The sequence below is a fragment of the Perca fluviatilis genome, chromosome 18 (genome assembly GCF_010015445.1).
Source record: "Perca fluviatilis chromosome 18, GENO_Pfluv_1.0, whole genome shotgun sequence".
NCBI lineage: Eukaryota > Metazoa > Chordata > Actinopteri > Perciformes > Percidae > Perca > Perca fluviatilis.
The window spans coordinates 13255605-13270920 of NC_053129.1; the positions used below are offsets into that span (position 1 = coordinate 13255605).

The following is a 15316-nucleotide window of genomic DNA, read 5'->3' on the forward strand; positions in this document are numbered from 1 at the left end:
CAAAGAACAACAAATAAATCTTCCCCCTCCAAGCAGATGAACTTGAAACCAGCCTTTCTAGTGTCAAACTCTGCACCTACGTCATTCATTAAGTTACAAAAAGCAAAACACATTTTTGAGCGGACGGGGGGGGATTTAAATGAAAATTCAGCCAACATAAAAATGTAAACACTCAGAACATTTTTGTAGATAATCTCTACACACATGCATAGTGCCTTTTTTTCTTTTTAGATCAAACAAAACTGTTATTTCAGTGGAAAGAGGAGATTTAGAGGGAAAATTAAGTTACAAAATTCCTATTTTATTCTTAAAATAAACAAAATGTACAATCACAATGCCAATTTCACTCACTGTTGTCAGGTCTGTTTGTCCCTTTATAAAAAAAAAAACTCACTTGATGATGATATGAAACGTACCAGCAAAATCATTAGTTTCAGTTTCCTGACAAGTGTTCATGAGAGAAGAAGCATAACAATAGACATAACAAGTCAACTTTACATAAGAGCAGGGTAAGGTATGGTTCCTGGATATCATACATGTTGATCATTAAATGAAACAAGGTTTTTGGTGACAGTTTGTACGCAACATGTAACCAAAGGAAAGAAAAAAAAGGACGAACCTCTTGTTTTCTGTAGAAAAAAAGAAGAAGAAGAAGAAGAAGAAGAAGAAGAAAAACACAACACAAACTAAAGCAGATGAGGACAAAATGGGATGTCAGTGCTGCATTGATGTGTAAACAGTTTTTAAAAGACCATTTCCTGTTCAAAGTTTGGACAGAAAGAAGCGGATTAAATAAATCCCAACAGATGTGCATAGTTACTATGGAGACATTGAATAAATTTGTAATTGGAAAAAAGCTATAAATCACAACAATCTAAAAGGTTTTTATTTGCTTTCTTATGTTACACTGTAACAGCAAAAAGACTTTTCGTTTGGGCTGAAGCAGTTGGGGAAATGTACTGTGACATGTTCGATTCCATTAAGTGAGTTCAGAACATCCTCTGCAGAGACTGGAAAAGAGGCACTGCGTGCAAACCTTCAATGAAAGCTTGAAGTCTGATCCTTGGACAGGGCCATGTTTTTCTCAGCTTTTTCAAATTGGGTTATTATATTACCTACATGTACTGAATATCATATTGTATGAAAGCAAGAAAAATGCCTTTTTTTCCCCAAACAAATACCAACTGCCTTGTGAGATCAGATTCAACTCCAATGTAAATGGCTTGTTTGGCCAAGTGTTATCCATTCTGAGTGTGCGTGTGTGTGTGTGTGTGTATGTGTGCGTGCGTGCGTGCGTGTGTGACTCCAGTGGCGTTATATCTGCACTGAGGACCAAAACCACGAGCCCTGCTGGCAGCCTGCCGTAAGTGCTGCTAGAAATAAAACAAGAAATAAGTGCTTTATGAAACAAACATACACAAGTCTCCCATATTTTTGGGTTACCAGTTTGCTGCCAGCAGCTGCATCCAATCACCTCGGTTTTTGCACTTTTTCCTTTAACTGCAACAGTTTTCTTTACTATATTTCACATAGTAATTTCAAATTGGAAATGAACAGACCTCCCCTCATGCCACATGATTTGTGACACCGGTAAGGATCCAAACCAGGCCGACAAAAGCAGAAAAAAAAGGAGGAAAATAAATAAATGTCTGAAGGAATGTCACAGTCTCTTTTGTCTCTAACTGTGATATTTCCTTTTCAGTCTCAGAGACTGAAGGAGAAAAAAAAGCAAAGAAACAAACAAAAAAAGTACCCGTGTGTGTCACACACTAAGACAAACTTTTTCAAAGCCAACTTTTGCACATGATATGAAAGTTAGAACAGCCTTGGCGTATTTTTCCCTATAATCTAGACTGAGGATTCAGCCGGACTAGATATGAAAAGAAGATTGCAGATTTACCAAAATCGGTGGGATTTGAGATCATCCAGAGATTCAGATCCAGTCCTGAGGAGTTCATGTACCGTAAAAAATAACTGAACCTTAAAGTCTGACCTGCTGGGCGTGGCAGCGCCAGAATCACCTGTGGGCTACATGTCAGTTTGTATATAAATGTACCATTTCTTATTTGGACAAGGAAATACATATGTACGGTATCTGGGCGCATGTCAGACTACACAAACTGAAGAAATCAAGCAGAATTTCCCCAACATGTAATTATTTTTCCCTATTGAAGCTCTCTTTCATGGTACGTTGCCAAAAGGCACAATACGAGTTATTGCTCAATAAATACCAGAGGTTTAATTCTAAGCCAAATGTGTGTCAACGCCTAGCGAGGATGTTGGGCTCTCGACGTGCGGAGCAGTTCAACTGAAAGTTACACCAGAAGAAACATGTTGCAAAACATTTTGGAAATTACATTTCATATTCGAAACGATTTAAATCTTTGGGTACTACAAAAAAAAAATTAAACCTCTCACTCTCTTAAATTACCTATAAAAAAAACAATTTAACTTAGTCATATAGATGCATCAAAAATATTCAGATTACACTTCTTTGACTCAAGTTTCAAATATAATACATAATTTATGGCTTTATAAGTTAAAACTAAGAAAACGCCTCAATCTACATCAACGTTTCACCCACAATATACAAGTTAAATTAATTGTTTTTAAAGCAAATTTAATGTCCATACCACTTAAGGTAACATATGTGTTACTCTCATCACTTGCTACTCAGTGCCTAACTTGCATCTTGATATTGTCGTAGTACAAAAACATGCTCTGCAAAAAGCCTTATTGAAATACAAACACTATACAAAAGAGGCAGTCTTTTACAAATATTGTTGAAGCATCCCTTCGCTTGTGGATTATAATAAAAATGAAATAATGTCTCATCCACTTGGGCCGAATAAACCAAAATTGTCTTTCTCATTATTGCTGTGAGAATGACTCCCTTTGTAGTGCCTTGGTCAAAACACATTCCAGGAAGACTAGTCCATACAAGTCTGGTCTTTTTTCTTTTTTTGTTTTGTTTTATCTCAACCTTAATTTCCAAGCAAAAAGGTAGAGATAGCTGATGAGAGCTCAAAAATCCCCTTTTCAATAAAAAAGAAAAGAAAAAGGTTTTGTGCTTTCAAACCATGACATCAGTTGACTTCTAATCTCCGCCCCCTTTGGCGTTCTTCAATATGGCCTCCAGACAGCTTCATCCATGCGGCCTCCAGAGTTGAGAACAGTCGGGGAGTTACTGTGGCTTCCGTCGCCGTCCACCCCTCCCTCCGTCTGGCTGGGCAGGTTGGGGTTCACCAGGGAGGTGCCCGTGGAGGCGCTAGTGCAAGGCGGGATCATCCGGGAGGGCGAACGATCCCCGCCGGGAACCATGGAGAACTGGTAGGAGCCGGACGAGGCGCCGTAGTAGAGATAGGGCGTGCTGCTGGTCTGGAAGGGTCCGCTCTGGCTCTGGGTGGAGCCCGGGTAAGGAGGGGGAAGGTAGGTGTGGTAGTGGGCGCTGCCCAGCGACATGGCGGAGGTGACGGGCGGGGTGTAGGTGAACGTGGCCGGGTAGTGCATCCGAGGGCTGGAGAAACGACTCTCTGTGAGGGACGAGAGGCCCGGGAACTGACGCTCAAACTGACCAGGGAACGGGCTCAGGTCAGAAGAACCTATCGACACACAGACACATTCATTTCTTTAGGATTCAACAGCACATATAAATAATAATATAAAGCAGAAATAAGGACACGTCTTCTCACCAGTTTGTCAGTTTTGATCATGTGAATTGTTGCTAACTATTACGCACTTTGTCTTGTAACTGAATTTAACAAATAAGTCCCTTGAGAAATGAAACACGGAACGGAATTGTATGTAATCAAATATTCAGAGTCAGATATGTGTATTATATAATTTAGAACAGTGATTCTCAACTGGTGGGTCGCAGACCCTTTCTGGGTGGGTTGCGGACAGCTGGTCAATAAAAAAAGAAATAATATTTAATACGCATCCGATTTTGAATTTTTTGGGACAGACATGCATCAGATCCGTGATGCAGTCTAGCGCCGTAGCCATGGTAACCACCATTTGATTAACGTTGACGTTAAGTTTGTGTTGATGTTCAGAGGCAAGATGGCGAAGCGCAAATATGACCCAGAGTATTTAAAATGTGGATTTTTGTACATTGAGGATAATTATTAATATCTAATGTTGTGGCCTTATTTATTTTGTGCAGTTGTGATATTTAATTTATTTTAGTCACTTTTGTCCATGAGGTTGTCATGTTCCTCCCCAGTTTCCTTTTAATGTGCTCTGAAATGCACTTTGCACATGTAAATATGTGTATTTATGTTTTTTTTTTTTAAAGATGACGTACATGTGTTTTTATTTAAATATTATAAATATTTTATATTAAAGTGCTCATATTATGCTTTTTGGCTTTTTGGCTTTCCTTCATTGTGTTATATATCTTTTTTGTGCACGTTATAGGTTTACAAAGTGAAAAAGCCCAAAGTCCACCCCAAAGGGACTTTTTTCCAACAGAAAACACTGTTCACAAACTGCTCCAAACAGCTCTGTTGTAGTCCAGCCTTTTCTTCCATGACGAACGTGCGTCACTTTGTAACACGTGTTATAATGCTCGCCTAGCTGCTAGCGTGGCACGCCCTCATACTCTGCTTCTGACTGGCTAGTAGTCCTTACCTAGCTACTGCACATATGCGACTCCCAACAAAGATAGGACCAGAAGTGTGATGCCTCACTCTGTAGCTAAAACAGAGAGCTCAACACACAGGGTGAGAAGAGGAGCTGCGCTAATGTGCAGTATAACACAAATGATGGTGTTTTTTGAAAATTGAACCATGTAAACCTTTTCTGGTACAACTTCTAAATACAATTATGAAACTGAAAATGAGCATAATATGAGCACTTTAAAAAAAAGAAAGAAAGAATTGGTTTGACTTCTATAAAAGTGGGCTGCGACTTAATGACCTTGGAAAATGTGGGTCACAGGGTGAGACCAGTGGAGAACCCCTGATTTAGAAGAATAGCATTCATCAACAAATATTTTTACATTCATCAACTTCACTGGTGTTTTTCACGTCAACTGTTGAGTTTTGATAAAGTTAACAAACACATCAGAGAAGTCCCACGCATGCATCTGCCTTAACATGTTTACGCCTCTGCATATTTATGTTTCTGTGTGTGTAGGCGCATGTGTATCTATATGACTGTTTATGCATGCAAATGTGTGTGCGCAAAACAGTGTGTGTGTGTGTGTGTGTGTGTGTATGTGTGTGTTTGTGTGTGTGAATACTGTATGCACATAAAAAAGCAGTTGGGATGAATCAGGAGCTGCACATGTGGAAACACTTTAAGCAGAAACAGTTTCCATGAGATCCATAATGAGGCAGGGCTGAGCTCTGATGTGGCTCCTCTCCTCGCCTCCCATCGGCTCCAGCGTGTGCGTGTATATGTGTGTGTGTGTGTATGTGTGTGTCCGTGTGCATGAGAGAGAGAGAGAGAGAGAGAGAGAGAGAGAGAGAGAGAGAGCAGAGAAGGAGCTGCTCCATCTCACCATTCGTTCCTCTCTCCGCTTCATCCCTTAAAAAATACCCCAAAACCACTAACTGGCTGCGGCGAGCTTCGCGCTGGGCGCAGAGTTTAAGGAGAATAGGAGGTCCTCCCCCTCTCGCACTCTCTCCCTCCCTCCCTCCCGTCTCCTCTCAGTGGTTTAGTCCAGCCATGGCGCTCTTATCATAAATCACCAGGCGTCTTCCGTGTCACCATGTCTGCTGCGAGAGGACAGGGGGTGGCGGGGAAGAGGAGGGGGACGCAGTGTTTATGTGCAGGGGGGAATTGCGAAGCCGGTTTGTCGCTAGCGTCAGATAGCATATGCTGCCAATTAAGGCCTTTAAACTTCCTCTTTCCACAAGCTCCGTTTGATTCTAATAGAAATAGGAGGTGATTGTCTCCGCTGTAGAGCAGCGGTGTGATCTCAGACGGGACCGGCGCTGTTCAATAAACTTCTGACTCCTGCTTTTAACATTTGGACCTATTTGAGTGCTAAAAGGGGCCCTGTGATGATGAGCCAGATCGAACTTTATTAGTTTAAATGTAACCAGAGTGGAACAATGCCTAAATATTTGGAAGGATTTTTTACAAACTCTAGAGCATCACTTCCGAATTAGGTGTTTTACTTGACTGATGATTATTTTGCAACCGCTTCTTAGCAACTGTAACATTTCAACACATGAGCTGGATTGTGTGAAGGTGTGTGTGGAGGGGAGGAGGCGGGACGGTGCACAGTTTGCATTGGAGCATCCATATCAGCTTCTGCTTGTACTTCTCGGTATGTTCTGTGGCTGGATACTGTTACAGAGCAGCCTGGCAAGGTGTCAACATGATCTCCAGAGATCTGAGAGCCTTAGTCACATCACTTAGAAGGCATTAAGTGCTCGAGGTGTGCAAGTGGGTGAAGGCGGGCGGCGAGGTTTGGGCCTGTGTTTATGCGTGTGCTCGCACATGCGCGCGTGACACTTTGAGAACAAAGCCTGACGCTCAAAAGATGAAAGCTGAAGGGAAAGACCAAACTAATCAAGGCTGACAAGGCAGCTGGCTGGATTTTAAACCCTTTCTAATGCAGAGTCACACGGCCGCGTCGCGTAATCACTCACCCTCGCTCGGGGCGTTTTTACACACACACACACACACACACACACACACACAGACACACGCACGCACGCACGCACGCACGCACGCACACACACACACACACACACACACAGTAGGGTGTAGTACATTAGCAAAAGAAAATGGAGGAAAAAAAACACATGGCAGTGAGTCAAACAGGTGTACGGGGGAGAAACTTGTCTGGCGGCATGTAGGGAGTTTAAAGGAGCTTTCACATTGGGGGAAAAACAGAGACAAATTGGAACACAGGCAAACAAACTGGCTAGACAATTACCCAGAATACCTTGTGAGAGAAGTGTATTGCTATAAAGACACTTTATTTGTCAGTCACGAGCCTGTTATTATCCCGGGCCTGTTATTACCCGTACTCATCTGGGATCAAAGGCTCGGAGCGAGGAAAAAAACGGAAACAATCATTTTTTTTCCCTACTGTCATCCACGCCATCCAAACCACTTTCTGGAGAGACAGTCGGACTCTGACTACATGCCTCATTCCTCTCTCATTTGAGAATGAGCTAATAGCAGCTCGCCGTGCTGTGTAAGTCTCTGGTAAATACTAGCACATAGAGGGATTTCTTTTGGAGTCTTTGTTTATGTTTCTGCTTTTGCGTGTGAGCTTGTGTGCATGCATGTCCGTCTTTCTCTCTCCCTTTCCCTCATTCTTTCGCATTAGAAAGAAATCTGGATTATTTGTGGCAGTTTAGGCAGTGCTGATGGGACAAGGAGACTGGGTGGTTTCACACAGTGGCAGAGTCGTGGTTCTACCTGGCAATCGTCTAGGCACGTCACTGATGGCAGGCAGGCCCGTGCCTCGGCTGGAGGAGAGGGGGGTGGTGGAGTGGACTGAGGGGGACGCCATGGGACTCAGGTAGGACGGGTACGTCTGTTCATACGACCAGGGAGGAGAGGACTGGGACTGACGAGGGTCTGATGGGAAGAAGGAAAGCAAGGGAAGGAAATGAGGAAGAAGAGAAATAGCCAAGAAAGACATACAAAGACAAAAAAAGAAAGGAAGAATAATTACCAGTGGCCCATCTGATGGTTCAAATGTTCTTTCTTTTTTGCTAAAATGTGTAATAACATTAACAACAACTGTAGACATTACTAGCGTCTCTGTTTCACTGTGCTTAGATTTTGAGGTAAGTATCAGTTGGACTCGTTATGCAACATCCTCCTTAATGACACATCTAATGTTTACCTCCGAAGAGAAGATCTTCCTGTTTGCCTTATAAAACATTGTGCTTGCAGCTGAGGCACAGAGAGCCTTGCTGGCACACAACCAGGGTGTAAACACACCAGCAGACAACCAAGAAAATAACCAAAGCACACACACTTTATTGTGTTGCAACACTATTGTAGAGCAAGAAAGTTGGCCTATATTACATTGTATGCGAGCTACGTTTTATTTCTCATGGTGAAATTTGTGAACAAATGTGTAGTGATTTACAATCGCTAATTCAGTGATTCCCAAGCAGGGTAGTTGCCAGGGGTTGCAGAGAGATTATGGACTTGCTGAACTCCTTTGAAAAAAAAATAGAAATCAAGAACATATTGAGTTAGCTACAACTCCTGAACGCTATTGAGATTGAGAGTGCATGAAAAGTAGTAGGGATCAAAACAAAAACAAAATGGATAAATGGTTAAAAAAGTAAGCTTAAAGTAATGAATAAACATTTGAAAAAGTTAGCCAAAAGTAATGGTTGAACGTCCAGCAGTCACTCCAAGCAGTACGTAACGTAGTAAGAAAGCGAACGTGACCAAAAAGACCTAATCATTGCCAGTTCAATTGTATAAAAACATTATTATCTACTTTGATATAACTAATATCTTATTTAATAGTCTTAAATAACATCCTATTTAAAATCCATTCAAAACCATTTGGAATGTGTCGGGTGGTAAAGGGGTACTTGGGTTTCTGTGACAGGGCTGTGGGGGGTACGTCAGACAACAAGGGTTGTGAACCACTGCTCTAATTAAAGCTGTACTTAGATATACAGTTCAAGCTTCACCTCAAAATATTTACACTTGAGAATCAGTTTGCTCACATGCAGTTAATTAATGTACTCGCTCTCGCTCGTGGCCACACTGCTACGCTGTTTAGCCATCCCTCAAACGATCCACAAAGTAACACCTCAAAGCCATGCCAGAGAGTAACTAAGAGCTAAATGACGACCTGTGACGAGCCTCCAGAGGTGTGGGAGCGATCAGGTAGCAGCCGTGAGAGATGGTGTTACCTTCTAGGATGTAGATTGATATAGTGACGGAGTAGAGAAAGACAGACGATCTCGGAGGCAATGTAACATACTGCACTGGGCGTTCTGTGGTCCCATCAGGATGTGCACATGGCTCCAGTTGGGGTTTGATATTTCACCTTACATACAGTAAGCCTGCTTGCTTATTCAGTGATACCCTTTAGGCTATTGTTCAGAAAACATGTGGTACATATTGCAGATGCTCCTACTTTATCAGTGAATTCTATATTTGCATTTTCTTGGAATAAAAGTCATGTAAATGGTAAGGCTGGCAGCCCATCTGAAATACATACTATTAAGATTATTTTTTGATAATAATAAAAATCACAATATGGCAAATGCATAATTGCATATAAAATAATCAAATTGATGTTCAAAGCAATAAAGTGTGTTCCAATTTACAATTTTCTTGAAAATGTAAATTTTGCAAACTGACTTTTGATCAAATCATAATACAATAATAACAAAAGTCTATATATGTTGATCGCCAGCCTTAATTAAATGCCTTGTATCATTGGAACCAGGCCATAAAAACATGATTTCATTTATCGAAAGAAACAGGATAACCCAATAGGTAAAGCCTAAAATTATTTTCATTCTACATAAAAAATAGGTTTCATTGTTCAGTACAGGGATATAAGGTATTTGTATCAGTTCACGGTAAGACACCTCTGATGCTAACTACCTGCAAAGGTTTTGCAATAATAATCCCAGAGGATCTTTTCACAGCGGGGTCAGAACTTTAAAAATCATCTACAGTCCTGCTCTATGACATTTCACCGGGGTGGCTGCTTGCTTTAATGGTGCTTAAAACCGATCTTTTCTGGGTCTGAGGTCAAAGTTGAGAATCACCTGTTATCTGTGTCTGTCCCTGCGGGTTGAAGGAGTTGGCCCCTGTGTTGAGATTTGGCCGGGGGCCTTGAATGGGAACAGCCACCCTCACCCTCATCCTCTCAAGCTCACTAAGGCGGTCTGAGAAGAGACCAGTCTTGGGAGGGTCCTCAAGTTTCTGACGATGTCCTGTGGACACACAAAAACAGTGTTTTATTGGTAAAGAGGTTACAGGCTGCAGTAAGAAAGGATTTTATTTGATAATAATTATTTATTACCGCTGTGATGTTGCAAGCAAATGATCTGAAGTTTGTTCTCTTGGCATGCAGCCTGTCAGTTATCCTCAACAATGTTTTAATGACTCAGTTCTTCTGTGTGCCATGCTTAACTTGGTAAATATAGTTTGTGCTCCTAAACAAAGAGGGGGTAAAGAGAGGCTTTTGGGAATGGGATGCTACATCCTGCTAATTAAGAAGGCAATTATCTCCGATCACCTTGCATGAGAGAAAAGGTTAGGCGTGAGAGTGAGAAGATGCATGTATGTTTAGTTTTAACCTGAGGCTTCTTCCTCAGGTAAACACAAGCTCTCACGCCATCGCCCAATTATCCCCACAGGAGTTGTAACTCATGCCAAATATATTATATCTTTTCCTGCATTCCTCTGCCAATACCTTAACACCCTTTATATCCTGATTTTACTCTCATCACTCTTTCGGGCTGGTAACCAGCCCATCTCTATCCCAGCAGCCCTATTGGGCCTGCAGCTAAACCTGCCCAGGGGCCCAGGTGTAGACTATAGTTAAGCAAAGGTGGGGTAGAAAGAGAAGCCTGTGCACAAACAGTCCTTTTTATCACTGACACAGGTCTGTGTCAGTACGTCTGTCTGGTCTCGCACTAATTCTCCTGTAAAGGTGGTAAAGTAAATATCAAGAGTAGAAACTCCTGCTGTGCTTGGCAGAGCTCCAGTTGGCTCAGACAGAAACAATAAGCTACTTCAGAATCCTGCCCAACCTGCCTGTGCTGGGAACAAAGGCCTGGCACTATATCTACAGGACTGTGTGGGTGTTATGGAAGGAGAGGAGATCTTCAGAAAAGATCAAAGACCAAAGAAAAATTGCCTCAGCAGGGGTCCTTGTGGACAAATTGTATAAAGGTGCTGACACACCAAGGAGATCGTCAGCCATCGGTGAGCATTCTTTGCCGTAGTTTTTGCGATCTGTCACACAATGTTGCTACTCGTCGAACCTCCTCGGCTTCTTTTTGGAGACGTCAGTGAGAGGAATCCATCTGATTGGCTATTCAGCTTGAGCCATTTCGTACACAAGAAGAAAAAAGTGAGGAAAGCAAGCAAACGACTTTCGAGAGGCCACACACAGAAGGCTCCTTTCATTTTGCATCTTCATCTCATCCAATACACATAGAGCTGTCAAAACTTGTCAAAAATGACGTTCCAATGTTCTTTCTAAAAAAAAACCCACAGAGGTTTAATATAATTGGAATATCTATTTTTGTCCATTATGTCCATAATACGGCAAAGGTACAACAAGATACATAACTACTTGTGTAGGTATATTTATTTGAACATAAACATGTCTATATACCTACACATGACAAAATAAACTAATAAATAATGTCCTATAGGCTACTGCAAAACTTAAGTTAAAGACCGTAGACCTTTCTCCCTGTGCACCATGGTTTTGTGCGAGACGGAGAACTGAGCCCCAAAGCAAGCAAGCTAGCTAACTAGCCAGCCGGCTAGCCGGCCACTAGATTGGAAAAATGTAACAACTTAATGTTTCATTCACACACTCTTGTCACAACATAGGAAAGCACATTGCTATGGCCAGATGAGTGACAACTATGTTTGGCAAATTTCCTGTAACCAGTGTAGCATGAAGGCATGTTGGGTGGAATTAGCAAAAAAGCTAACCTGCCAGCCAGAATGGATGACAGCCCGGCAGATGGACAATCTGGTTAGCCGTGGGTTGTGTCTGTTGTCATCCCGGTGGGGAGTGAAGCAGAGGGACCGTAGGCTCTGTGCTGCCGCTGGCTGATTCTGGCAAACACTGTTTTGTTGTATGTATCATAGCAACGGTTTTAATATCCAGTTTCCCTTTTTAGATGACGAATAGATTACCGCCGGCTGCTGGTATTGAGCGTTATTTAACGTACGTGCCAGTTGGTCGTTGACCGCTGTCTTTGCTGTGTGTTCAACTTTTTGGCCAAGACACAGGGCGATGAGAGGCGATGCCCCAGTCGGCCTTCATCGCCACTAGTTCTTGGCTGTCTGCCTGGTGTGTCAGCACCTTAAAATGTGTAACATTGACCTTCCGGCTGAGGAACTTTGTCGCAGGCCATCCCCACCTTTGTCTCACTCCCTGCTGATTTTATGTCACTTTCACCATCAAACAAACATCAAATGACAACAAAATAATCTCTCAAAAATGGTCTCATCTTAGGTGTGTCATTTTTCCACTACTGCAAGTTTAAAATATATATATTTCAGCCACATAAATGCTTTTATGAAACCATCGGACTCTTTCTGACTCAAATTAATTTATTCTGGAACAACAATTTGAAAATGACAGGAGTGAAAATGCAGCCAGACAGACCATGATTTTTATTACAATGACGTTACCGGACTAGCATTGTCCAGTTCAAAACAAACAGACAATCTCATCATCCGCTTCTTTGCATAGTTGCTTTGGAACGCGCATAATATAGTCCACTTGAAAACCTCAGCGTACTAAAGTTTTTTGCTTTCTAGCATAATTCATGGCCATATTTCATTAAAAATATTTCTCCATCGTTCCTGCGGATAATTTGTGCCTCTTGCTGGCATTCCTCATCTCTCTGTGCAAGCTGTGCCCAGTCAATCATAGCGTTTCCATTTTCAACAGACCGAATTTCTATTCTAAAAAAGCCTCGGGATACAGTGCGGGCTTTGTGCATAGCCCGTCTCCTAGTGATGGGAATAAATAGCAATGGGAGACCGAGGGAGATGAGGGGAGACAGAGGGGGACAGACACGAGGGGGAGGAGGCACATGGAGAGGAAGAGACCCTGATGACTAGTAAATTAAGATCACTGGATCAGTCAGGAGCACAGAGCACAGTGAATGGTGAAATAGTTAGAGAGGGTTTAGGATTTCGACATCTTTAAGGAAGATCCCAAAATACAGACATATATTAACATGTATATTTAAGGAGATAAAGCTAATTCTGATCGACATGACAAGCCAGCTCTCTGTCACTGGTAACTTAGACTTGTTGTCGCAATTTCAGTAGCTCTCAGCTTTCACCCACAACCATATTGTCAAGAAACCTATGGATGCAACCTAGTTAAAAGGAAACCAATGTATCTTTTCCTCCTATAGCAATGCAGCATGTCAACCACCACATTAAGGTCCAATTTACACTCCAAACAGCCAGACCTCAAGTCTATTAGTTTAGCCTGCCTTGACAGTAAATACAGTTTTTTTCACAAGTTAATTACACCTTTTAGACGACAACTATTGCCAAACACAAGACGTCTCAGCTGTTTTATCGGAACCCTAGCAGGGCGGAGGAATGAGCCGGGGGTATTTAAAGGAGCGGGAAAGGCGGATGATTTCACTGCCGTAGGGAAAGTCCCTGAGATTCCCATCATCTCTGTGAAAACAGCGGAGATTTTCGATAGCGCCTGCCACTTCCCTGCCCAGCCAGCGGCCGGAAACATAGACAGATTCAGACCAGATGTGAGCAACTTGCGCGTGCGTGCGCACGCACACACACACACACACACACACACACACACACACACACACACACACCCAAGAATAGACATATGCAAACACACATCTGTGCATGCAATAATGCACATTTGAACACATGCATCATACATACACCCTTGCCCATACAAGTACAGTACAGGCTCACGCATGCCCATACACACACACACAGGCTAAAAAAGATTAATCATGATTAGATAACACCGCTATAGATAGTATATCTAATCACACAGTTGCACACTGATCCTAGAATAGTATTATTTCAGCCGTCCCAGATACATAAGTCTGGATTCAACTCTCCCCTGCTGATCTGATAACAGTTAGTAAGAGCAAGTAGGCAAACAGAATATAAGTCCTCTGTAATTAATGGCAGCATCAGATTGGATCTGAGCCTGAGCACAGAGATCTTTGACGAATAGTTAGCTGTTCCCTCATATGTCCTGGCTGAAAATATTCCTCAAAAACCCAAGTTTTCATTTTTTTTTTTCTCCAAATGCTCAAAAGATTATTGGGATAGTGTTTGGGAAATACACTCTTTTGCTTTCTCGTTAAGAGTTAGAAGAAGAAGATTAAGAGAAGATTGTTACCACTTTCTTGTCGGTAAAGTAAATATGCAGCTACAGCCTAGCATAAAGACTGGAAACAGCTAGCCTGGCTCCACCTAAAGGTAATAAAATTAGTTAAAAACAATATAGAAAGTGTCAATGAGTGAGCTTTAGAGGTGCTGGTAGGGATTTTGTAACATTCGGACAAAGCCAAGCTAGCTGTTTCCCCATTTCCGGTCTTTAACCTAAGATAACGTTTCCTGGCTATAGCTTTTACTGTACAGACTGGAGAGTGGAATTGATTTTCAGGTCTCGGCGAGAAAATGTTTCCAAAATCTTGATTTATTCCTTTGACGAACCCCCACCAACGCATCAAGTTTCAGCTATCACTACAGACACATCACTAGCAAATTCTCCTGCCTGCAGACTGACTAAGAAACATGTGAGGAAACTGCTGAGCGCCAGAAAATCCTGAATAAATGGGATGATTTATAAATTTGGTGTCACGTCATGCCCTCTAAGCCCTTCAGGCTGGTTTATGATCACTGGGTGAGCTTGGATGAATGTATCTTTGGGGCCGATTCAGAAAAAAACCATGCTCATGGAGCCTGGGTTGAATCAGCCAGTCTGTATTTGTGTGTGTGTATGTGTGTCAGTCATCTCACAGTGGAACAGCCAGTAAAGTCGATGAATGAATACACTGGGTCCATATTTCACTTTTTTATTTGGAGCCCTCACAGTGGCCATGTTGTTTTTGTGAGCGGTCAGAAACAATGAATTATTTCAGGTGGCAATCTAAAACTGGCAGAGCGTGGCTCGAAAGGAAAAGCGCTGAGTGGGTGACAGCCAGACGCCCGTCTACCATGGGGGTCTGGTATACAGGGAGGAGAGGGAGGGAGGGAGGAGAGAAAGAGAAGGGGAAAGAGAGGGGAGATAATAAAAACAGAATTGAGGGTGGGGGGGTGAGGGGTGGGGGAGAAAAGAAGTGAAAAAGAGAGGAGGTGCGGGAGATGAGGCAGCGAGCGAAGGAGAGAAGGAGACGGAGAGAAAGGGGGAGCCAGGCTGTCGTGGAGCGCTGCCAGCCGTCTGTGTGGTCCATGCGTTCCAGCCTGGAGGAAGCAAGCCAGGCAAGGGAAGGGCGCGCGCGAGTGCGCACACACACACACACACACACACACACACACACACACACACACACACACAAACAATTCCCAAAGGCGAAACATTTATTGAACACAAAAACACATAATATACACACTTGTACGATATTGTACGAAGTTTAAAGAGCACACACACATA

At 42.4% G+C, this 15316-nt stretch overlaps 1 protein-coding gene across 4 annotated transcripts in view; it reads right to left on the reverse strand.

The window, feature by feature from the left end:
• Positions 1-280: 280 nt before the first annotated feature.
• Positions 281-15316, reverse strand: part of runx2b (RUNX family transcription factor 2b) — a 47900-nt gene continuing 32864 nt past the window's right edge. For 3 of the 4 annotated variants that reach the window (XM_039782555.1, XM_039782556.1, XM_039782557.1), the window contains 3 exons: positions 9726-9893; positions 7387-7548; positions 281-3602 (listed from right to left, as the gene is read on the reverse strand). In XM_039782555.1, coding sequence (XP_039638489.1) covers positions 3124-3602; positions 7387-7548; positions 9726-9893 — 809 coding nt within the window. In that variant the 3' untranslated portion in view covers positions 281-3123. The remainder of the gene's footprint in view (positions 3603-7386; positions 7549-9725; positions 9894-15316) is intronic. The other variant, XM_039782558.1, reaches the window with a different exon arrangement.